This window comes from Rhincodon typus, chromosome 3 (assembly GCF_021869965.1).
Source record: "Rhincodon typus isolate 14 chromosome 3, sRhiTyp1.1, whole genome shotgun sequence".
In the NCBI taxonomy this organism is placed as follows: Eukaryota; Metazoa; Chordata; class Chondrichthyes; order Orectolobiformes; family Rhincodontidae; genus Rhincodon; species Rhincodon typus.
In genome coordinates, this window is record NC_063334.1 from 50,330,601 (window position 1) to 50,356,321 (window position 25,721).

The 25,721-nt window shown below is 41.0% G+C and overlaps 1 protein-coding gene across 1 annotated transcript in view; it reads left to right on the top strand.

Annotated features, from left to right (window-relative positions):
• Window positions 1-25,721, top strand: part of shc3 (SHC (Src homology 2 domain containing) transforming protein 3) — a 212,357-nt gene that overhangs the window by 153,598 nt on the left and 33,038 nt on the right. The window contains exons 9-10 of the mRNA XM_048595005.1: window positions 4,797-4,893; window positions 10,367-10,567. Of these exons, the coding sequence (XP_048450962.1) occupies window positions 4,797-4,893; window positions 10,367-10,567 (298 nt within the window). The remainder of the gene's footprint in view (window positions 1-4,796; window positions 4,894-10,366; window positions 10,568-25,721) is intronic.

Consider the following 25,721-nt stretch of genomic DNA (forward strand, 5'->3'; position numbering starts at 1 on the left):
TTATACCAGCTCTCCAAATTAACAGTTCGGTCATATTAAGAAGAGAAGTATTGAAACACTGGAGAAGATGCAGGAAAAGAATTACAAGAATGTTACCAGAGTTGAGACTTTATACCTATCAGGAACGAGTGCACAGGTTAATTCACTTTTCTCCAAGATCAGAAACCTCATTGGATGAATTCAAGTTTGAGGATTTGCGAAAGATAGGAACAAGTTTTGTAGATAGCAGCGTGTTCAAGAACTGTAAAGAGGAAAGGGTGGTTTGAGATAGGAATAGTTTGTAAGGATGGAGGCATCAAGAATTGATTTTTGAGGAAAGGGGGGATGTTGGCATACTTAAGGGAAAGGATGGCAACACCTAAAGAGAGAAAGCGCTTACAATATCCCCGAACATGGGGTCTTGGAAGAGAAGTTAAATGATCTACAGTTTACAGGGAATAGGATCATGGTAACAGGAGATGGGTCTCATGAAAAGATGAGCTCAGAGAGGACACGAGGGGAGATGAGTGAAACTAATGAAAGAAGCAAGTTTAGGGCAAAGCAAGGGGTAGGTTGCCCTGGTGAGTCAGTGGAAATGAGGGAGTTTGCAGAGGCAGTGGACCAGAAATGCATACCTTGGACTCAAACGAGCGTGGATAAGGGCCATACTACAAGAAATGGCCAGGATGAGAGAGAATGCTTACTGGGGAGTAGGAAACCAAAAGTGAAGATGAGGTCATGATTGAGTAAATCAGTAGCTGAATTAATGTTGTGGCTAATGGAAAGCTAACATCTCGATTGCTGAGATGTTGAATGCAGTTGTAAGTGAATCACAACATTGTTTTTTCCAGAAATGATAAAGGAGCTATAGAGTAGTGGTTCAGAACATAGAAAGGCTAAGTGGTTGGTGAATAATGTAAGAAGTGTTTAAATAGGATCTTATCTGTGAATGAAACTATGCAAGCAATGAGATTAGGTAAGGTTGAAAGCTCAAAAGGGGTGTGAATATGTGTTGAGGAATTTACCAAGAAGGAGAGCTTTATGGAGGACAATTATTTGTTGAATCATTTATTAATTTATTGCTCCTTCTTAATTGGCTTGATAAGATTGTACTGAGCAGTCTTCTTGAACAATAGTCCATGTGGTGTAGATACAGCCACAGTGCTGAACCACAGAGCTCCAGTGTTCTGACACAATGATGATGAAGCAATAATTACACATTTCCAATTTGGTGTATGCCTTGGAGGGAAATTTGGCGGTCATGGTGAACCCACCATGTGCTTATTGTCCTTGTCACCTTGGGTAATTGCAGATTAGGGAGGAGTAGTCAAAGTAGCCTTGGTGAATTGCTGTAGAGCATCTTGCAGATGATTTGTAATGTTGAAATGGTACTCCAGTCGCAGAGAAATTGAATATTTAAGGTGGTGGGTAGGGTGCCAAACAAGTGGGCTGCTTCACCCTGGATATTGTTCTACATCTTGAGTGCTGTTAGAGCCAAACTCCTCCAGGCAAGTGAGAACTATTCCATTACACTCATAAGTTGTGCCCTGTAGATCGTGGACAGACCGTGGGGGGATAGGAGATGAGGTACTGGGTGCAGAGTTCCCAGCTTCTGGCCTGCTATTATAGATGCAGCATTTATATGGCTAACCAAGTTCTGGTTAATGCTAAGCCTTTGGAAGTTGAGAGTGGAATAATTCAGTGGCAGTAATGACATTGATGTCAAAGGGAGACTGCTAGATTCTCTATTGCCATAGACGGTTATTACTTAGCATTTGTGTGACTTCTACTTCGCATCCCAACCTGAGTGCTGTCCTGTTCTTGCTGTGTGTGGACACAAGCTGCCTCATTTTCTGAGGATTTGCAAATACGATTGAATGCTCAGAAATATTACCACTTCTGACAATGTGATCAATCAAAATCATTGATGAAGCAACTGAAGTTAGGTTAGCCTACGACACACTCTGAGGAATTACTGCAGGGATATTCTGGTACTAAGATGTAGTCATTGACAACCACAACCATCTTTCTTTTTGCAAGTTATGGCTCCTGCCAACAGAAATTTGAGTTTAATTTTGATAGGGATCTCATTAAAAAGTTGCCTTGATTTCAAGAGGATTCACTCTAACTTCATCTCTGGAAGTCAGCTCTTTTGTCCATATTTGGTCCAAGGCTAGGATGAGGTCTAGATCGGAGAGGGTCTGGGGTAGAATTAAATGGAGCAAAACAAGAGGCATCAATTAAAATTTAGACAAAGAATAGTTAATATGATCATTAAAACACAAGACATATAACAGAACAGATGATGAGTTACAGCCGTAGTATGTGGGCACTGGTAAATACCAGTGTGATCCACAGTAACCATACACACTCTAAGTGTTTTTGGCTTGAGAAACTTTAGTTCAGATTGAATAACCTACAGACACTACAATGCCTCAAAGAGGGGTACGTTGCCCAGAGACTTTGTTCTAAAAGGGAATTGTACCCCTTGGCCTAGGGTATTCCAATGTGGTCCATGGTTGGTACAGGAGAGCGTGACTGTAAATGAAGCTGTGTGGGGATTAAAAAGGCAGATGTGGAAGACATTCAAACTTTGGAGTTAACCAAAGGTTTTGTTGTTCTTGTAGCTTGCTTGGATGAGAACAGGGCATACAAAGTGGATGACCTTGGTAAAATGGTGCAGAGAGCCATTTAAGTTGGACTTGATAATAGATGTGATAGATGTAGTGGTAGCAGAAGATAGCATAGTTTGGGGATGGACACAATTTTCTGCAGCTGAGAGCATTAATTTAGAATACTATATTACCTGGGGCGGCATGGTGGCTCAGTGGTTAGCACTGCTGCCTCACAGTGCCAGGAAACCGGGCTCGATTCCACCCTTGGGCAACTGTCTGTGTGGAGTTTGCACACTCTCCCCGTGTCCACGTGGGTTTCCGCCGGATGCTCCAGTTTCCTCCCACAGTCCAAAGATGTGCAGGCTAGATAGATTGGCCATGCTACATTGTCTGTAGTGTTCAGGGATGTGTAGATTAGGTGGTTTATAGGGGGATGGGTCTGGGTGGGATGCTCTGAGAATCGGTGTGGACTTGTGGGGCCAAAGGGCCTGTTTCCACACTGTAGGGAATCTATGAACTATGACCTGTGATCTGTCCAGTGCCAGGGTTTGGGACATCTATTTGCGGTTAGAGAAGAACTTGCGGTGGAACAAGGAGGATTGAATTAGTGTGCTCTATGTGGGTATCTGCTAAGGGAGTATAAGCAGCTACGAGGGATATAGAGTCATACAATCCTACAGCCTGCATTTGGCCCACATCACTTTAAACCTTTCCTACTCATGTATCTATCTAAATGTCTTTTAAATGTTGGAATTGCACCTGCATCTACTACTTCCTCTGGCAGTTCATTCCGCATACAAACCACTCTGTGTGAAAAAGTTACATCTCAGGTCCCAAATGAATCTTTCTCCTCTCACCTTAAAATTATGCCCTCTGGTTTTGAACTCCCCTACCCTTGGGAAAAGACCTTTGCTATTCACCGTGTCTATGCCCCTGATGATTTTATAAACGTCTATAAGGCCACTAGTAATCTCCTACATTCCAGGGAAAAATGTCCCAGCCTATCCATCTTCTCTTTTTAAACTCAAAACCTCCAGTTTCGCTAACAATTCTTGTAAATCTTTTCTGCACCCTTTCCAATTTAATAACATCTTTCCTATAGCAGGGCAACCTGAACTGTACACTGTACTCCAAAAATGGCCTCACCAACATACAAGCTCAACATGATGTCCCAACTCCTATACTTAGAAGTCTGAGCAATGAAGGCAAGTCTGGTAAACGCCTTCTTCACCACCCTGTCTACCTATGTCGCAGCTTGCAATGAACTATGTACCTGAACACCTAGGTCTCTGTTTGTCATCACTCCCCATGTCCTTACCATTAACTGTGTAATTCCTGCCCTTGTTCATCTTATCAAAATTCAACATCTTGCATTTATCCAAAATAAACTCCATCTGCCATTTCTTGGCTTATTGGCCCAGATCAAGAGCCTGGTGTACTCTTAGATAATCTTCTTGACTGTCTGCTATACTGCCAATTTTGGTGTCATCCGTAAACTTACTAATCATGCATCCTATATTCTCATCCAAATTGTTTATCTAAACAGTGGACCCAGAACTGATCCCTGCAGAACACCACTGGTTACAGGCCTCCACCACCACCCTCTGACATTTATTTAAAAACAGAACCAGAGAAATAATAAACTCTCCACATTACTACTCAGGTCACAGGCAAATTGGCATAGGGTGAATAAAATTAGAGATTTTAATGCATGACTGAAAGACTTTTGTAATAGAAAAGGATTTTGATTCATAGGGCGCTAGCACCAGTACTGGGGTAAGTTCCACTGTACCACTGGGATGGCCTTCTTCTGGACAATGTTGAGCCTAGTATTCTGGTGGGTCACATAACAGGGCAGTACAGGAGGCTTTGAACTAAATAGCAGGGATGAGGGATCATGTGAGGAGTGATGTTGTCATTCAACAAGGAAGGACTAGGCAATAGAGCAGTGCTGATAAATTAGCACAAAATATTGATACTACATTCACCCATAGCTACAAAATCCTTCTGCATTTTTATTACCATTGATTGAAAAATAAACAGATAAGTATAAACAACAAATGCATGAGACTCAAGTTGGGAAAAAAAGAACGGATATCATTCCAAAGAAAGAAATGTTTGTATTCTTTTAATCTTTCTTACTCTGTGTTGTTTTAGGCATGGAACCCTTTAGTGTTGAACAATTTTACTTTGTTACTGTAGCCAGTGTTAGCCATAGGACAAGATCAAAGCTACTATCAAGGGCCGGACCTGGGCGAGAACCACAGTGAAGACTGGAGACATGCACTCGGCAAATATGGTAAATAATAACCTTTTGGGAAATAGCTGTCACTGAAACAATAGGTAAATTCACACGAGAAACTGAGTAAAGTGAATGAGATTCTAGGTATCCTCCATGAATGTGGTCAATAGAGAGCACTGTGTCAGATTTTTACTCATTAAATAGACTGCTAATATATTACCATGGAAGAGTTCTAAATATCATTTGAAAAAGTACAACACAACCATGTAAATTATGTCAAAAATGTATTGTGCATCACATGGAATGACATAACCATTAGAAACAGCATACTGCCTCTTCTGAGCATTTTTTTTCCACAGAAAAAGAAAATTGTTGAACACTTTTTTAAGCGAAATGATGATATTTCACACTTCAGTATTACTGATCCATGTCAAGACATACACAAAACAACAGAGGACAACAAAACAGAGATCATTCAATCTAGTATGTCTGTGCTGGCTCTTTACTATAATAATTCAGAACTAATCTCATGATCCATTGGCAGCAGTGTGCACCATCTACAAGATGTACTGTAACAACTCACCAATATTCTTCCAATATAAGGTGGTGTTTAAACTTTTTTTAAAAATTGTGTTTGCTGTTTGTACTTGGGCTGTAAATTTGTCATCTGCTGAAAATGGACATGAGGAATGTTGTGGAAAAATTAAGTTGTGCCAATTTAATGGACTTCAGGCAGTATATCAACATTTTGCTGCCTCTAATTGTACAGAATACTGCATGCAGTCAACACTTCCAGTACTGTTCATTGGTTGTAATAAATTGGCACCAACTTGACACAGGCATTGTGAAGAAATTGGAACCTACTCTTTCCAGCTGTCCAATTCAATCAACACAGTTGTGGAACCAACCATGTCTGTTACTGGTGCCTTAGCTTTCATTGTGGTACAAATAGCGGGAACCCAATGTCTCACTGCTGTGGTGGAAGCTCCGATAGATGCCATCATCCTGTCTCTACCAATGTTCAAACATTTGCCAGGGTATCACAACACAGAGAGATAGATGCTAGTGTGCTGGTCAGTGACAGACAGAAGATATGGAGTGTGGGACTGTAGGTGAATGAGGGTTTAGAGTATATTTTTGTTACAAGCTGGCTTGATCGTCCACAATCTTTTAAAGAATAGAATGCATGAAAGAACCAAGAGCAAGAAAATAAGTGCAAGGATTCCAGAGTTGAATTGAAACATCAAAAAAAAACTTTTTCATACAAATTTGCACAAAATAAACACTTAAAAATGACTAGATAAGTTGACAGGTAAGACAATGATTCTAAACCATATACAATGCATATGGAATTTAGACTCTAACTTTCAAGATTAACCTCAAGTAAATATTAATTAAGAGGCAAATAATGGTCAAAACTCCATAAGCATCACTTTAAATGGACAATGCCATGAATGCAAAGCCCGCCAGGCATTAGCAATACTGTAGGTGACCAAATCTTATTAAATTTTATCACCTCGACAAGGGATTCCAATTTTTCACTTTTGCTGATGTGGCTTCAGAACTCCCTCAAATGTCTGTACAACCGAGACTTCCTGAGTGATTACTCATATGCTAGTAGTTCCATACCTTTGCTTGAGATCAAGTTAGCCAGGATTTCTGAGACTGTGCCCAAGGATCTAATTATTGACACAATATCAGAATTTATCAAATTTCATCCAGTTCCAGTTAACCAGTTTCATCAAGCTGCTGCTGAGTTCCTCTAAACTTCAATATTTCTTAGTTGCATCATATAAATATTGTTTTTGTACTTCTTTATGCCACTTTCAGCTGAATAAACTATCAATGATTCCTGGGACTACTATCCTAACCACCTAGAGTCTGCTATCAGCAGACAACCTTCTTAAGCTCCACTGATCTGTACGACAATTATTTTTAACTCCCCTCAGTTTACTGTAGCAAAGTTTTAAATAAAATTTTAAATCACAACTATATCAAACTTCAATTAAAATGTTGTTCTCATCAAGTTTAAGGGTCAATTACATTGTTTTCTTGATTGGATGATGGAGGAATTTTATTACTTATTAACCCTCGGAAAAGTAGCAAAACACATCAAATATGCACTAAATAAGGTATAAAGTTTCACACGGGGACAGCGTCTCATACGAAAGAGAAGATCAGAATAGGCATTTTGGAGGAATCTCCTTATCCCTGAATTATTAAATTTTATCTGAGTATTGGTTGTTAAATTGGTGTCTTGTAAACTCAGCAGTGGGGAAATTTGTAGATATCTTTGCATTTTCAATGCATGGATATTTCTCCAATTTACTCTATCATTAGGCAATGCTGTATGAGTAGCTGAGAGAAGCAGGGAAAGGGAGAGAGAAAGAACAAGCAATCCAGCTCTACTGTTATGGATCTATTTTCTTCGCGCTGCCACAAACACTTTTACTTGAAATACAGTTCCTTTATGCATTCATGTTTCTGACTTCACTTTTTCCCAGTTGGATAACTTGTAGGCGACTTTCATCCCAATATGTGAAACTTACCAGCAGATACTGATCAAAGTTTCAAAGCCTTTTTATAATAATGTTAATTTTGGTTTAGGTTGATTTCTTGTTAATGGATGGTTTCATGAGCTTGGGTCAACCTCATCAGGTGACCACTGTGGCCATCTTGAATCAATGTTTTTCCTTTTTAGGTATTTCCTTTTCACAGGTATTAAAATCTGATGATGGAAGTTGAAAATTGATAATCCCTTTTTACCACTTAAGACCTAAAAACCTGCCCTACATGCTTTTAATCTAACTTCAATCTCTTTCCCTCTCAACTGCCATTACTGCAAGATTTACAGACCCCACGACACCACTAAGTAAGCCATCTGCTCTAGTTCCGTTTTTTCTATTCTGATTCTATTAAATAGACATGGGTAACTTTCTTTGCTGTCACTGTTTTAAGTATGTTCAGTAATTAAAGCCCAGCATTTTAAATACCTCAGCTTTCTAGCCATTGAACTCTTAAAGCAATATATCCCCAACCTTTTGGTACATGAGTCTTAAAGATGCTTTAATTGCATTTATCCCATTTTCTACTTTAAACTTAAATTCCTCAAATTTAACAAAAATACTAAAACACAGGAACCATGAACTAGATTTTCACAACCATGGTCACACCTTCTGTTTTCGTTACATGGGAGGGTTGATATGTAGTGTATGCAAAGCATTGTGTATGCTGCTAATGACACCTTGCTCCATGGGAAAGCACGTAATTCTTGCAAAAGCTCACGGTCACTCCATTTTCCTCTCTCTGGTTGGAGGCAATGAAATGAAGTTCTCTCTTTTATTAAAGTGCCTCAGTGCCTTATATAGCGGCACACTGCAGACTTTGATATGCTGCTAATATCTCCACCAGCAGTCTAAAAAGAGCCAGATTCATAAAGGTTTATAGCCACTCTCACATTCACAACAATTTTCACTGTATTCTTTACCATTCGCTGAGGTTACGTTTGCAACTACAACTTAGTGAAGTGTTCAAACATTATCTCATACTTTTATTGTCACTGACAATCAAGTACATGAATTGCTTCCCTCAGTGTTTTGCCCCGGATATGGCTTCATGATGAGAATTGTACTCCCTTTCTTTTCCCTCCTCCCTCTTCCAGCACTTTATTTTGCTCTTCCTCTGCTCATCCTTCCAAACATGCTCAATCTTAAGAGAATTGCATACTAGGCTACCAATGTATGGAAACAACTAGTTTCTGAACAAATCTTTAAGTCACCAAGAATAGACTTCCACATTAGCTACATTACTTCTTGCATATTACTGAAACTGTAGAATTGTGGCAACAGCCAGAAGAAATAATCCAGCAACTGACTTGTAGTTGGCTGATCATTTCTTCAAATACTACAGGTTGAGGGTTTGTCATGCCAATAAACATGTGTTCAACTGTGGGAGATAGGGAGGGAGTAGGCTGAAGTATGCAGCTTCAAAATTACAATGTTGGTACCAAATAAATAGTACTTGCTGATTGTCCTCGTGATCTGTCTGCTCTGCATTCTTCTGACAGATGTGTGTGCTCTTTGATCCCTTTACCAATACACAGTCCATCCTTCTTCTGACAGAATGTATATACGTGTCACAGACACCATTTTGGAAGAACTTCTCAGCCCTCAGAACATAGGTAATGCTGTGCTGAGTGTTGTCCGCTAAACCTTTGGTATAGTTCATAATTGGGCAAACCATCCTAAATATGACCTGACCATTATAAAGCCTTATCATATATTTTGCAGATTTATACTTTCAGCATATATGTAATGTATTGTACTTACGATTACAGAAGATTTTCAAACATGGAAAAATACTACATAATTGATGTGTCAGGCCATGAACGCCCACTTGTAGATTATGAAACAACCCATCCAGTCATTACTAGTATGTCGCTAATGACTGTCATAATCTAGGAGTGACATGTAAAAATATCTTTTTAGATAATGAGTAAATGCATTCTACTATGAAATGATCTGAACTTCATCTTTTTTATATTCTCCATAGCTCCTTGAGATTTAGCAAAAACAATAGAAACTGAGCAATAGACCAGTCCCTCCTTTCTTTGCATAGATATCTGAAACAATAGAACAATGAATTGATTGTGTTCTGAAGAACGGTCACTGGGCTCAAAAGTTTGAGTCTGCTTTCTCTCCACAGATGCTGCCAAGCCTGCTGAGTTTCTTCAGCTTTTTCTGTTTTTATTTGTAATGATTTGATACTAGTTCATAACAATGATGGAATACCAAAGCTTACAAAAATAAAAAGACCGTCACAACTCAAAAGTGATAAAAGCAAAAGAGACAGAAATTCCACAAAGCCTTTAGAGAAGGAGTAAGTAAATCAGTTTAGGATTTCTATCCACCATTCTGCTCTACCTTTGACCCTGATGGAGTCAGAGATCAAGTCATTGGAATATTCCAAGTGAGCACCTACACCTAGAGCACTCTGACAGAGGCAATGAAGGGTTGGGAAGCAGAGCAACCACGTGTCATTTCAAGGTAGGACATCTGAGGCCAGAATTACTGCTCATAATGTGATTTCCTATACATTAGGGAGACAAAGCATGGAATCAGGCTGAAGAAAATTGTCTGCATAATCTTTACATTCCCCTTGAGGAAAAGATGGATAAATTTATTACAGATTTCTTGATTCTGCTAAGATCAATATTCTTTATTTTTCTTTATCAATAGACTCACAGTGGAACTTACATCTGTTCTTTGCAGACAGGTCAGTAATGAGTCAGGCTGGCTGAAATTCCTAATGTAATCTGAGATTCTTTACAAACACTGTCAAGGTTACTCTGTATTATTGTGAAGATTAGGCCCGGAAGTTCATTCTTCACTGAATTTTTTATGGACTGTAAATCCAATGGATCCAGGTTCTTGTCCACAATTATCCACAATCCCAAATCCTCCTATCTACTCCTTTGTTTAGAAGTAATTACTTAAACTTCCCTTACGTATTCCTTATTTGAAATTTGCAGGGTCCTCTACTGATTTATGCGTTCGATCGGAGGTGAGACCTTCATTATCCAAAGATGGAGAAGTACCAACATATGTCAACACTCAACATCTAGATCTCCAGGCTCTAGCAACATTGCAAGTACATCCCAGCACTAACACAGGAACCAATGAATTGACAAATAATAATGAAAACCAATCAAAAAAAGATGTCTTTGATATGAGTAAGTTTAGATCTTACTTTCATTCTTCTTGAAGTTTCAATTATGTCAGAATCATTTGACATTCAGTTATAGACAGCCATTTTAATCAATCTATTAAGATATATTATGACATATCTCTGAAGCAGGTGGAACTTGAACCAAGGTCTTTTGGCTCAAAGGTGTTTGGGTGGGTGGTACCAATGTACCACAGACCCCTCAGCGTTCAATTACACATTGGTGATTATAAACAAAAAAAAGTCTTATGCTCTGTCGTTTATTTGTGATAGTCAACTGTGGATGGCTACCCAATAAACTGTTTGATTCTGCCACGCCACTACCTCAACGTAAATTTTAGCTCAAATTTTGCTGTAGTATGCAGTCGTGTTAGTTAGACCTTTTTCTTATTGTTTAAAATGTTACACTTTTGCCTGCAATGTTACTGGAAGTGCAAGCTAACAATAATACAACGCATATAACAAGAAATCTGTCACCTTACTGAACAATGAGGAAAACAGTATATCTCTTAACCAGTTAGATTGTGTTACAAGTACACTTTATATTTAATATTGTTTAGAAGACTACATTTTGTGAATAGTGGAAAATGGACTTTTTCAATTTTGTGGAAATACCTGGAGTAGTTTCTTTAAAAGACATTTTGAAAGTTCATTATGGAAATTGGAGACTTTGTTTTAACAAAGCTTCTTATCAATCACATAACAGATGATAACTGCTTGCTTTTCCTTATATCTCTATTGTGGCTGTTTGGAACAGTGACTTCTCTGGAGATGGCTCTTGTTTAATCTGTTCAGTTGGAGGGGAGACTTCCAAGAACAAGACAAATTGGAAGAAACCTTGTTAAGATCAAGCTTCCCAGCTGATCTCTCTAATTTCTACAATTAAAACCCTTTTTGTTGAGTTCAGGGCAAAATCTATTTGTTCTGTTGAAAGAGCACACAAGATTATATTTCCTGAGCAAATAAGACCACGTGACTTCCGAGATTGTGTGTGTGTGTGTGTGTACTTTTACATTACTGACTGTGAATGCTAACTAATGCAACTTCATTAAATCATAAACCAAATAATTCTGATTATTAAAATACCTGATTGTTACATTTTGTTATTTAAAGCTTGATATTTAATTGTTCTGCTTAGTAACTGGAAGAAGTATTTATTTTATGTGGTGATGCATGAAGTAGTTGGACTCGAGAGACATTGCACTGCTCCAGCTTCAGACATAACAATTCGAGGATTGTGAAATAAACAGACAAAGGATTGGCAAGATAAGTGGATTAAAGTAGGCAATTTCAAATGAAGAAAGAAAAAAATGAATCAAAGAGAACTTGTATAAGATAAGAGAACAAAAAGATACAGAAATGAAATCTTTTTTAAAATTAAGGTAATATTTAGCACTTTTTACATTTTTGAAAACAATTGACGATCTGAAGGAATGAGATGTCACATTTATAACTGTACACTTTTTGAGCAATGAAGTTTGACTGGCATTCATTAACAATTATTATATTAGTAACAGGGTACTTATGCCATTAATTACTAGAATTAACAGGTTAAAGAACAAGTACAGCAATTCATGCAAACTTCAAGGAGGTAAGTTGTTAGTTTTAAATCTGTGATAGATACATTTTTGTTAGATATTAGTTAAGTATCAGTAAGTATTTTATTCGGTATTAAAGGATATGGGCCAAAGGCAAGTATGTGAGTTAGACCGCAGATCGCATTCAATAGCAGAACAAGTTCAAGGGCTTACTCCTATTCTTAAGTTTCTACATAAAGCACAAGCTAAGCTAGCAGAACTTGTGATTGTGATGCATTGCAATTCATGGGGTCTATCATGGTTTTGATGAGTCACAGGTTGATTAGACAATCAGAAGGTTATTTGTTATGAGGGAGAAACTATATACGTAAATCGTGTATCGGATTAACGATCTTCGTCTTGAGTTTTCTGCCTGAAGGTAGATCTGACCCACAGTGGTGCAATCTCCACCACAGGTGGAGCAAGAAGGCAGTTGAAAATTCCACATCAGCCAGAAATGGAATCGAACCCAAACTGATCAATTACATATTGGCAATGCATCTTCTGTAGGTGCAATATGGTGGTTTATCCTCCACCTCTAATCACTAAGTAGGCCTAAGACAAAGCAAGACCAAAGACTTGGTGACAGCAAACTACTTCAAACAAAACCTTACCCAGTACTATATACTGGTAGAGGTGGAAAATACCACCAAGTACCAGGAGTAGTTACAGGGGGACAATACCACATATTTGTAGTGGTCTTAATCTGACTCCCCCTGGAAAAGAAATCCAAAAGTCTCCAAAAAAAAAAGGAAACCTTCAAGAAAGTGAGTTTACACTACAATAGCATGACTGCCTTAAGAAGACACAAACAATCAATCAACAACTGAAACATGATTATTGACATGGAAACTGCAGTAGCCATAGAAGTGGTAAAATGACAAGCTTATTACTCCAAAGGTAAAACCTCATTCAGAGTTGATAAGAGTGTGGTCTAGTTTAAAAAAAGAAAAGCCAGCTACACTTATAAGATACCTCAGTTAAGTAGAAACTGAGGGCTTCAGAAAGTAAAGTTTGTGATTGCTAAGTGAAAAGGGAATAACTTTGAGAAATAGCACTACAATTAAAAATTGGAGGCAAAGGAATGTAGAAGAGATTCTTCACTCTCACAACAAGCATTGTTGTCACTTACGTTAAGCTGCACAATGCACAGCTACAAGGAACAGTGAATAAGGCAGGAATGAAATTTAAATGAGGACCATAGAATTGGGAAGGACTCAAGATTTGTTTAAGTTGAAAATGAGCAAATGTTAAGAAATCTGTTCAAAAAGTCTGACAGAAAAAGAATATTCAGGAAAAATTACAGACTTAAAAGGGCTGAGGCTCAGTAATTAAGACATGGTTCTGGCAGGAAGATCTAGGAAGGCTACATCCAGAGAATAGTATGAACTGCATATGCTGGAGAAAGAGATAACACAGTGTTGAGCTGGAGGATCACAGCAAGCCAGGCAGCATCAGAGGAGCTGGAAAGTTAACATTTCGGGACATGTCCATCCTGGGCCTCATCCAGTGTCACAACAATGCCACCTGCAAACTGGAGGAGCAGCACCTCATATTCCGCCTCGGGAGCCTTCAGCCCAATGGCCTAAATGTGGATTTTACCAGTATCAAAATCTCCCCAAGCTCCGGCCTCATCCCATGACCAACTCTCCCTCTCATTCCCGCCTTCCTGACCTGATATAACCTGTCCATCTTCTCTCCCACCTTTCCGCTCCTCCCATCCCACTGACCAATCCCCACCACTTCCTACCTGCACTCACCGATCACCGTCCCAAATACCTTCCCCAGCCCCATCCCTCCTCTATTTATTTCTGAGCTCCCTTCTCCCTCCCCCAGCCCTCCCCATTTCTGTAGAAGGGTCCTGACCCGAAACATCAACTTTCCTGCTCCTCTGATGCTGCCTGGCCTGCTGTGCTCCTCCAGCTCTACACTGTGTTATCTCTACATCTGGGGAATTTAAAAAAATTGTGTAAAACAAAGAACTTTGTGTTTTAGACCACAAGAGGCAGGATATTGCCCATATTATATGGCAAGAAGTGGGAAGACACAATCTTGGCTGACAAAACAAAAAGTGGGTAGCCACTATTTTAACCATTGTGAGAAGTGGGAACACTCTAGAAAAGGTGGGAAAACCCAGTAAACAGTAAATACAGTATTACAAAGAAACAGATTTAAAACTCTTGAAGGCAGAAAGATACTTCAGAACAGTTACTACAGACTAATGCCTAACTGGGGAAATCTGTAGTTCAGTTTTCAAGCCCCAGAACTATTCAAAGTCATCCAGCAAGGCCATCTGCAGTCTCCCATACTGAAACTCAATGACTTTCCAGTGGCTATATTGCGGCCATTGGGGTGGATATGTGGGAGCACCAGAACAATCAAAGGCACCTGCAGGACAGGTCCAAAGATGTACAAGGGTGAGTAGACCATTTTTCCTTGTATAATTGATTTGTTGTTTAATAGTAATGTTATGGCAAGGCTATTGTTGCTGGTGTTTATTGCAGAATCTTGACTAAGACGATGGTGTAACAGAACACTGAGATGAACAGATAAGTAGAATGTAACAAAGCAATGGTGGTCTTTAATATCATCCAAGGAAACTAGACATTTTTCATCAATAAGTCTAGAGTAAAAGCATTGTGGATGCCTCCTTCTTGCTATGTCCTCCTCCGCCTCTGAAGAGCTGCTCCCCCAGTCATGGCTGGTTCATCCTTGCAATTGCTGCTGGGGTGCCAGAGAAGCAAAGTGGAGAAAGGGATTGCAAATAGAAGAGGGGCTGCAAAGTGTAAAGAGAACAGTTTCAAACTTCTTACAAAGAAATGATCAGCTAACTATGAACCAAGAAAATTTAAAGGCACTGGAATGAGAAATGTAAGTTCTCTAGCTTACAGCTATAGATGTTTAAGAGCTATTACATGGGAAAAATCCTGGAGAATGCTATTATAATGAACATTGTGTCGATTGGCCAGTTTGATGCTGAAACCTTGGGTCATAGTATCTCCCCACTGCACGTACAGTCGTGCTATAGTGGCCGCAGTCACTCTGCAGTCACCTCCTACAATCCTCCTTTTGTCTGGTACCTTTCCATAAAAGCTTACCTGTCTATCTTCATCATAGAATCCCTACAGTGTGGAAGCAGGCCCTTTGGCCCAACGTCCACACTGACCCATCCCCCTTTAACCCACCTAATCTACACATCCCTGAATACTACGGGCAATTTAGTGTGGCCAATCCACCTAACCTGCACATCTTTGGACTGTGGGAGGAAACTGGAGCAACCCGGACAAAACCCACGCAGACTCGGGGAGAATGTGCAAACTCCACACAGACAGTTGCCTGGCGGTGGAATTGAACCCGGGTCCCTGGTGCTGTGGGGCAGCAGTGCTAACCACTGAGCCACCGTACTGCCCACTTATCTGCTCCTCCCACCTCACTGACCAATCCCCACCACTGCCTACCTGCACTCACCTATCACCATCCCTCCTTACCTTCCCCAGCCCCACCCCTCCTCTCTCTCTATTTAACTCCCTTCCCCCTCCCTCATTTCTGAAGAAGGGTCCTGACCTGAAACGTCAACTTTCCTGCTTCTCTGCTGGCTGCCTGGCCCGCTGTGTTCCTCCAGCTCCACACTGCGTTATCTCTGACCCCAGCATCGGCAATTCTTACTATCTCTTAGGGGAAACGATACCTGCTTCTCACCAGCCAAGGCCCAACAACTCTTTCAAGTTATTTACTTGACTATCCTTCCATTTGACCTGTTGTATTCGCTGCTCAGTGTGATTTTTTTTCTATGTTGAGGAGACAAAACATAGACTGACTGCTTAATGAAACACCTCTGTTCAATCTGTAAGCATGACCCTGGGCTTCCTATCACTCATCATTTCAGTTCACAATCCTGCTTCTGCCCTGACCTTTGTCCTTGATCTGACACTATCTTCCAATGAAATCCGTTGCAAGCCTTGAGGAACAGGTCCTTAGCTTTTGACTTGGCCCCATATGATTTTCTGGACTCGACACCGAGTTCAATAATTTTAGATCATAGCCTCTGTCTCCATTTCGTTTCACGCATGTTTTTCTGCTTGTTCAGTGATTTTCTCTTTATTTATTCCTTGACTTTGCATTTGGAGGACTGCTATCCAGTTATTTACATTTCATCTGTTCACAACTTTTGTCGCTTTACCCATTACCATGGCCTTTGTACCACGAAATTTCATTTAATTGCTCCTGCCCTCCTTCCTTTATGCAGAGCATCCTTTTTGTTCTTCTCCTCCCACAACCTGTCAATTCTGATGGAAGGTTATAGACCTGAAATGTTAACTGTATTTCTCCTTACAAATGATACCTAACATGCATTTTGTTTTTGTTCCAAGTAGAATAGTTTGTCTGAATGGCCTGTTTCAATGCTGTAATTCTCCTCCTCCTCCTCTTGGAGTAATTGCAGTCTTCCCATTGAGAACTCAATATCCCTGGTAGAAAAAAAAAGTTACTTTGAGCATAATCAAGTAAATCTACCATCAAAGTTTTAACTTAAACAAGGACAGTAATTAGAAGAGTTGGAAATATTAACCTATTTACATCCAGTGATCAGACTCCAAGCAGATATTAAAAAGGTCTGAAAATGTTTTGTAAGATATTCTGGAACATCTTTTCAGTAATAGGTTAATTTCGCTCTGTTGGTTGCTGTAGACTTAGCCCTGAATTTTTGCTAAGTTGTAAGAAATTCAGATATCACCTTATAAACAAATGTGTTAAAGTAAGACTTCTTAAAATGTATTAATTGAACTTATTGAGTGACATTATGGTGGGGGGGTGGGGTGAGGGATAAAGAGCGAGCGAACGAACGAACTGGACAAAAAGAACAAGTATTGATTTTAACTATTTCTCATTTTCAGTAGTAATTTTGGTGAAAGTAAGGATGTTTTGCTGTACTATTCTGCCCATATCACATTAAAATCAATGACAGCAATTAAAAATATTATTTTGAGACAAACATTCATGGGAACAGAAGTGGAGTTAAGTATTGATCAATACAAAAGAGCAGAAGCAAAAAGAATTGCACTTACTGATGTCACAGATTTTCAGAGAAAAAAATTTCTGCTCTGAATTCCCAAGTTATTGGATGTTTTAATTATGCCCTGTTGTGTTTTAGACGTAAATGAATATAACTTCAAGTTTGTCGTCCACCCACTTACATTGCAGAGAAAGGACTAAACACAAACCACAACCTGCATATATAATTATAACTTCAAGGCATTTAACAAATAGGTCAGAAAAACCTTGAGTTTTTAATGCTCTTGCCAAATGTATTTCACTACGCAGTGTTAGAATAGTTAAGAGGGGAATGTATGAAAGTGGTTGCTGAATGGTAGTGTATGGATGGTGTTATCCATGCTTTGAACAATTTGACCAGTCTGTGTAATTAAGATACTAGCCAAGTACTCTTCTTGGTGAGGTGAACAAAAAGACAAGTCAGGTTACAGTTCAACTCAATCTTAAGAAAATATTCTTTATTACAGCATCATGATCATTTCTCAATTTTCCATAATATTTACCTTATATAGCTCTATATGCCCAAGAAAGGCTATTACCCACAACGACCCAAGTGTTTGGGCTGAGCCATTAGCGTCTCTAATAGAGAAGTGGATGGCTTCCACTGGGTCTTGCAGGTCAGGGCTGATCTTCTCAGAGATAGTGGGCACTCGCGTTGCTGCATAGTCTTTTGCCATACATTTTGCTATGAGTCTTCGCTGAGGGAAGGTGTTCTTTTTTTAAAATCCCCCTTGCCCCAGACCTTCCTGAATGTTCCGTGGCCTTTGGCCAATGGGGGTCATGAGTGGGATTCAAAGCAATGGGATCACACCAACATCCTTCACTGTTGCAGTACTGTGGAGTTGTAAAGTGTACATCCTTGGGTACCTTCTGGAAATCATGGCACCAGAAAGTTTGATTAATACTTCTCCAATACACAACTTCAGGCTAACTGAAGCTGATCCCCAAACCTTCGATTTCCACCATTCTGAGGCCTAAACAGTGGCCAGCTGTTGTTTAACCCATAGCCCGACAGAAGATGAGCAGATTTAACAATGTCCAATTTTGGGTGCATGCTTGCTAAATCACAAATGGGTCCCAAATATTTTGGATGCCCCAGACTCCAAGACATTTTTTTAAAAAACTGACTATATCAGGGACACTAGTTGTTGCTGTAGTCATACAGGTAAATCTCTAAATCACAAGGCAACAAAGGACCCCAACCTCCTAATCAACAAAGTTTGGAGGGAAGTAAGGTGTCCTAGATTAGCATATGCTAGTACCCATGCTGGGATATGTCCCAGCTCCATCCTACCTTCCCTCCTCTAGACTTTCAACCCTGATCAGTTACAGAGGTTCTGTTTCTGTAAGAGAAGGTGGGCGGGGGGGTGAACCTGTGTTTGGAAAAACCGACCAACAGCACGAGAGACTCAGTCTGTGATTGGAGCAGCTCCTCAGATTCCGTCTTGCACTCTGATCTTCCAGTCACAGCTCTGCAGTCAGTTCGCACTCTGGGCAGGAGAGCTGCAATTTGTTATGCCCTATACTAGCCCTGAATACCAGAACATTTTAAAATGACAGGTTTCTACCAAAATGTGGTAATGTTCTGAGGAAGGGTCACCGGACCTGAAACGTTAACTGATTTTTTCTTTACAGATGCTGCCAGACTTGCTGAGCTTTTCCAGCAATTTTGTTTGTTGTTGGTAATGTTTCATCCCTGGCCTACTGTAGTGACTAGCTGGAGAGCTGCCAAAATTTAAACTAGCTTCTCCAAGATTTTGCATACCTTGCTCATTTTTGTTTCTCAAATTCCGAGGCTACTATGTCACTTTATCCATTGCATTTATTATTCTCTCAAAATTATCCTTAGGGTAACATAAAGAAAAGAAATTCCAAGATGTGAAAGTTGGACAGTCCTGGTCTTCAGCAGTAAAGACTAAAACTGCTATTTCTACACTGATTTTAAGACTACCACTTCTACATCAGTACTTTTTTCCCCGTGACTGAGTTATAGTCTTTACTGCTGAGGACCAGGACTGCCTAACTTTTACATCTCAATTTCTTTACTTTCATTACCCAAGGGATCGTTTTGAAAGAATGATAAAACCAAATAGATACAGTGACATAATAGCCGTGAAATTTGAAGATCAAAAAATGAGCAAGGTACAAAATATTAGAGAAGCTAGTTTAAGTTATTTTGGCAGCCTTTCAGCTAGTGACTACAGTAGGCCAGGGATGAAACATTCCCACTTTGGTAGAAACCGTCATCATTTTAATGCATGTTCTGGTATTCAGAGCTAGTACAGGGCATAAAATAAATTGCAGCTGTGCTATTAGTCAATGAGTGTGGGAACTGACTGCAGAGCTGTGACTAGATCAATCGGAGGAGCTGCTCTTCCTATTGCAGGCTGCATCTTTCTCATGCTGTTGGTCAGCTCTTCCAAACAGGTTCCCTCCCTTCCACTCTTCCAGAGACAGAACTTGTGACTATACGAGCTGTAGCAATTATTCTGACCATTTCTTCTGCATAACAGCAGCAGTAATTTAGCAGCCATCATCAGATGTTTTGTATTCAGAGGGTGGGGAGAATCATTGTACAAGACAGGAGGAGTTCATCATAGAATCAGAATCCCTACAGTGTGGAAACCAGCCATTCGGCCCAACAAGTCCACACCGCCCCTCCGAAGAGCATCCCACCTAAACCCATCCTCCTAAACCTGCATTTCCCATTGTCTAACCCACCTAACCTAAACAGCCCTGGGCAATTTAGCATGGCCAATCCACCTACCCTGCACATCTTTGGACTGTGGGAAGAAACCCACGCAGACACAGGGAGAATGTGCAAACTCCACGCTGACAGTTGCCTGAGGCTGAAATCGAACCCAGGTCCCTGGCGCTGTGAGGCAGCCGTGCTAACCACTGAGCCACCATGCTGCCCAGGGCACAGTGGCTAAGTGGGAAGGCATTGGTCTCATAAACCAAAAATTGTGGGTTCGATCACCACCCGTGCCTAGTAGCATATTTGTTAATATTGGAGTTCTGCCAGCAATGAGGCTAGATTGGGGTTGCTTGTTTCCCATTTTCCTGTGTACCTACTCCCAAAATTGTAAAATGTAGCTGTCCTCCCACATATAGGGAACAACAGCTTTGCTCCTCAAATCCAGAGGTACTACTCAAAATGCCAACTGAAGAGGAGACTGTGCTCCTTGCAAATCTGAACTCTGAGACCAAGTACCTATCACCAGGCAGGCAGTTGAGTCTTTCCCAGCAGTGTGGATTCAAGTGCTGCTAGCCAAGGAGTGGTACTACCCGCTGATCGTAGAATCATATAGTATAGAAGGGGCCCTTTGGTCCATCAAGTCTGTATCACCAAAAATACACTATCCACACAAGTCCCTTTCCCCTATGCTAGACACAAAAGCCTTCAATATTATGACTCAAGTGTTCATCCAAGCATTTGAAGTTTTGGGGTTTCTTGCCTCAACTACCCTCCCATGAAAACAATTTTCCTCAAAATCTTCTTTGAGCATCCTGCCTTTCACTTAAGGTGTGCACCCCTGTTCTTGACCATTCAACTAAGGGGAACAGCTTCCATCCACCTTGTCTATGACCCTCAATCGGGTCCCTCAAACTCTGCTCCAAAGCAAACAAAAACTTATCCAGCTTCTCTTCATTAGAGGTGATGCTCCATCACAACCAACATCTTAGTGAAACTTCGTGAAAACCCCTCCAACGTAATCACATCCTTTCTCTAGTGTGGAGAAAATCTCTGCACAGTACTCCAGCTGTGGTCTAACCAAAATTCTACACAGCTCCAACATAATCTTCCTGCTCTTATAATCTATACCTTGACCAATAAAGACAAGCATCCCATATGCCTTCTCAACTGCCCTATTAACCTGTCCAGCTGCCTTCAGGGATCTGATTGCAGGATAGACATCACAAAACTAGGGCTGAAGATGGGGAATGTACACAGAATGATAAGTGGGTCTGGATGTGACTGAGGAAAAAGCTGAGTGAGTGAGTCTGGGTGGAGGAGGGGGGATGAAAGCTGAATGGGTCTGAGTGTGAAGCAGGGGAATGGTTAAGTGGGTGTGGAATTAGAGAACAGCTGAATCAGTGGGATGTGGGTAGAGAAGGAATGAAGAGCTGAGACAGTGGGCACAAACAGGGATGGCATTAGTGGAGGGAAGACAAGAGTGAGAGAGAAGGGATTTAGGAAGCACAGCTGCTGAGAGACTGTATGGGATAGCAGGTTAGGATGAGAGCCTGTTAAGGGAGTGAATGTCTTGGAAAAGTTCTGCTGGGAAGAGGTGTGAGCATGTATCACGGAGAGATTAATTGATTGCAGTGTACGTGGGGACAGTAGGGAGAGGGGCTTTGATGAATTTTCTGGGTCATCATGAAATGGAGACATTAACTGAAGACTGGATAACTATACAAGTTTTCAGTCAGTCAATCCTCTGACAGTACTTTCCCCCTAACAGCATGGGCTGTTATCCTATTTACAGCTTCTGTATAGCATCTTGTCAAAAGCCTTCTGGAAATCCAAGCAGATCACGTCCACTGGTTCCTTTGTCTAACTTGTCTATTACCTTGCATGAAGAATTCTAATAAATTTCAAAACAAATTGCTGTAAAATCTCAGATCTGGCAGCATCTGTGAGGAGAAATCAGAGTTAACATTTCAGATTTAGCAACCCTTTTTGAGAACTGATGATACCTAGGAAAAAGTTGGTGGGGGTGGAGAAGGTGGTAAGGAGTAAATAGGTGAAGATAGAGCCCAAAGAGAGAAGAGTTGGACAGACAAAGAAGTGGATAACCGTATAGGAAAATAAATGAATGAATGGTGCTAATGGGTATTAGTGGCTAACAATGGGTAGTGTGTAATAGCAGACAGTGTGATAGTAAGACTTAGTTTATGAGGGTTGAGATAAGGACAAGCCCTAAAATTGTTGAACTCGATATACAGTCCAGAAGGCTATAGAATTCCCAAGCAGGAGATGAGGTGCTGTTCTTCCAGCTTGCACTCAGCTTTGCTGGAGGACTGCAGCAAGCCTGAGACAGAGGTGTTAGCTAGGGAACAAAGTAGTGTTGAAATGGCAAGCAACTTGAAGCTCAGGGACTTTTTTTTGCAGACAGGACATTGGGTGACTGCCTCGCACAACACTTATCTACACCTCATTTCCTGAATGTAGAGGAGACTACATTGTGAGCAGCAAATTCAGTAGACTAGTTTGTGGTTGTAAGGTACAGGTAAAGCATCATTTCACCTGTAAGCTGTGTTTGGACCCTTAGATACCAAGGGAGGACGTAAACAGACATGGTCGCACTTTCTGTGGTTGCAGGGGAAGGTGCTGTGTGTCTGTGGGAGGTATTGGGAGTGAAGGAAAAGTGGACCAGGGTGTATTGGAGGGAATGGTCCTTGCAGAAGGCTGACAGGGGAGGGGAATGTGTCTGGAGGTGGCAGAAATGGTGGCTAATAATCCTGTGTAGATGCTGGTTGTATGGTAGGTGAGGACAAGGAGGACCTATCACTGTCACGGGAGCAACAAGAGGGCCGGGGAGGGGTGAGGAGAACAAGGCTGAAGTATGGGAGATGGGTTGGACTCAGCTGAGTGCCCTGAACTATGGTGCTGGGAAATCCTTGATTGAGGAAGAAGGTAGGCATTTGAAGCCCCTCAAAGTTGGCATCAGAACAGATCCAACACTCAGAGGAAGAGACAGAATGGAATTACGTCTTTACAGGAAGTAGGGTGTGGGGATGTAGAAAAGGTAACTGTGGAAGTCAGTTGGTTTGTAGTGCATATTAGTGGCCAGCCTATCCCCAGAAATACAAACAGATGGCAAGAGAGTGAAGTGAGGAGTCAGAGATGGGCCAGGTGAAGGAGAGATCAGATGGAAATTGGAAGCAGTTCTTTATTAAAATTCTAAAAAAAAATTGTCAGACATGACCTCCCTTTGAGGGAGCTGTGCTGACTCAGCCCTATTTTACCAAGCACTTCCCAGTGCTCCACAATCTCAGCCTTAATAATGGACTGAAATCTTACCAATGAGTGAAGTCAGATTATCTGACCTATAATTTCTTATCTTCCACCTCTCTCCATTCTTAAAACAGTGGTGTTATATTAAACGTTTTCCAGTTCTAATGAACTTGTGAACTCCAGTGATTCCCAAAGATCACCACTAATCCTTCCACAATCTCTTCAGCCATCTCCTTCAGCAATCCGAGTGTAGCCCATCTGGTCTGGACATAGTGGCTCAGTGGGGGCGGCACAATGGCTCAGTGGTTAGCACTGCTGCCTCACAGCGCCAGGGACCTGGGTTCAATTCCAGCCTTGGGCGACTGTGTGGAGTTTGCACATTCTCCCTGTGTCTGCATGGGTTTCCTCCTGCAGTCCAAAGATATGCAGGCTAGGTGGATTGGCCATGCTAAATTGCCTGTATTGTTCAGGGATGGGTAGATTAGGTGGGTTATAAGGGGATAGGTCTGGGTGGGATGCTCTGAGAGTCAGTGTGGGCTTGTTGGGCCGAAGGGCCCATTTCCACACCATAGGGATTCTATGATAATGTGATCAAACCTTCCAGTTTCTCATGCACTTTTTCTTTAGTGACAGACACTACACTCACCTCTACCACCCGACTCTCCTGAAGTTCTGGTATGCCGCTGGTGTCTTTCATCGGGACAAACAATGCAAAGTACCTTTCCAGTTCCAAAATTTGTTACCCATTATTACTTCTCCAGGATTATTTTCCAGTTGTCCAATGTCTACTCTTGCTTCTTAACTTTATCTAAAATGCTCTTGAGTCTTTTATATTAATAGCTACTGTCCCTCATTTCACCTCCCCCATTATTGCTTTTAGTTGTCATCTGCTGGCTTTTAAAGGCTTCCCACCAATTTTCACCACATTTATGATGACTTTGCTTGTCAGCCATGGTTGCCTCATCCTTCCCTTAGGATAGGATAAATTTCAGCCACACCTCTTGAATTACCCCCAGAAACTCCTACCGTTGCTGTACCACCATCTCCCTGCTAGGCTCCCCTTTCAAACAGCTCTGGTGGGTTCAAAAAACCCACCACCTCAGACATTCCATGAATTCCTTTCCTTGGAATCAACTACCAACTTGATCTTCCTAGTCCACCTGCATATTGAAGTCCTCCATGTTTATTGTAATAGTGCCTCTCATGACTTTTCTATCTTCTGATATTTTCTGACCCACATCCTGACTACTGGTAGGAGGCCTGTACATAACTCCCATCAGGGAGTCTCTTATGGTCCCTGAACTGTATCCAGATTCTATACATTAGAACTCACTTCTTGCTATTGATTTCATTTTAATTTCTTAAAAAGGCGGCAACCCCATGCCATCTGCCTGTCCTTTCAATAGGAAATGTATCCTTGGATATTTAGTTCCCAGCCCTGATCCCCTTGCAGCCACGTCTGTGATATCCACAATGTTGAAATTGGTAGGTACAATCTACAAGATCATTTACCTTGTTTTGTATTCTGAGGGTGTTGTAATTAAGTGTACACAGTCCCGGGTTTATGTCCCCCTCCTGTCATCAGTGTCTCCTTATTGGCTGTACCTGAACTTTGATTCCTAACCATTTCTATAATCTGTCCTATTACCTGTTCTGGAAATTTTAATTTCAAGCTATCCCCCTACTTTATTTTTTTCCATGCAACATAAACTAAAAATAGTTGGGGGTAGGGTGTGTTAAAGCCCTATGTACAACCCTAGTTGTGTTATTTGCCAGGACTGTGATCTGAGCACAATTCAGGTAGATTCTCTCATTGGAACAGCTCCCTCCTTCCCCAGTACTTGTGTTAAATGTACCATTAATTCAAACCTGCTCTTCCCACTACCAATCTTTGAGCTATGCATTTACCACTTTAACCCTGTGTCAAATAGTGCATGTCTCGGGTAGTAGTTTAGAGATGACTTTTTTTGCTCTGCTTTTTAATTTATCCCTTGGCTGCTCATATTCCCTCAGCAGAACCTCTTTCCACATATCGTTTGTACCTACATGATACATGACAGCTGGATCTTTCCCCTCCCACCAAGGGTCTTTGCAGCCCATTTGAGATATCCTGAATCCAGGAACCAGGCAGGCAACACAGCCTTCACGACTCTTGATCCCAGCCACAGAGGACAGCGTCTACTCCCGAGTATACTACTTTTTTTTCTCCCTGCTCTTGAATGGCTCCCAGTACCACAGTGCTAGGTCAGTTTTCTTATGCACCCCCCCCCCGGCAAGGCAGGTAGAGGAATCAAGGAGGTAGTCACGCTGTCCTATTCTTGACCACATTAGAGGTCATTTTTAACAATTTTATTCATGGGATGAGAACATCACTGACTAGACCATTGCCCAGAGACTTGTTAAAAGTCAACCACATTGCTATAGCCGGAGTCACACGCAGGCCAGGTAAATTATGGCAGTTTCTTTCCCTAAAGGGCATTAGTGAACTAGATGGGTCCCCCCCTCCCTACTCCCCAACAGTTGACACTGGATTCATTGTCATCATTTTAGACTCCATTCTATATTTGTATTGA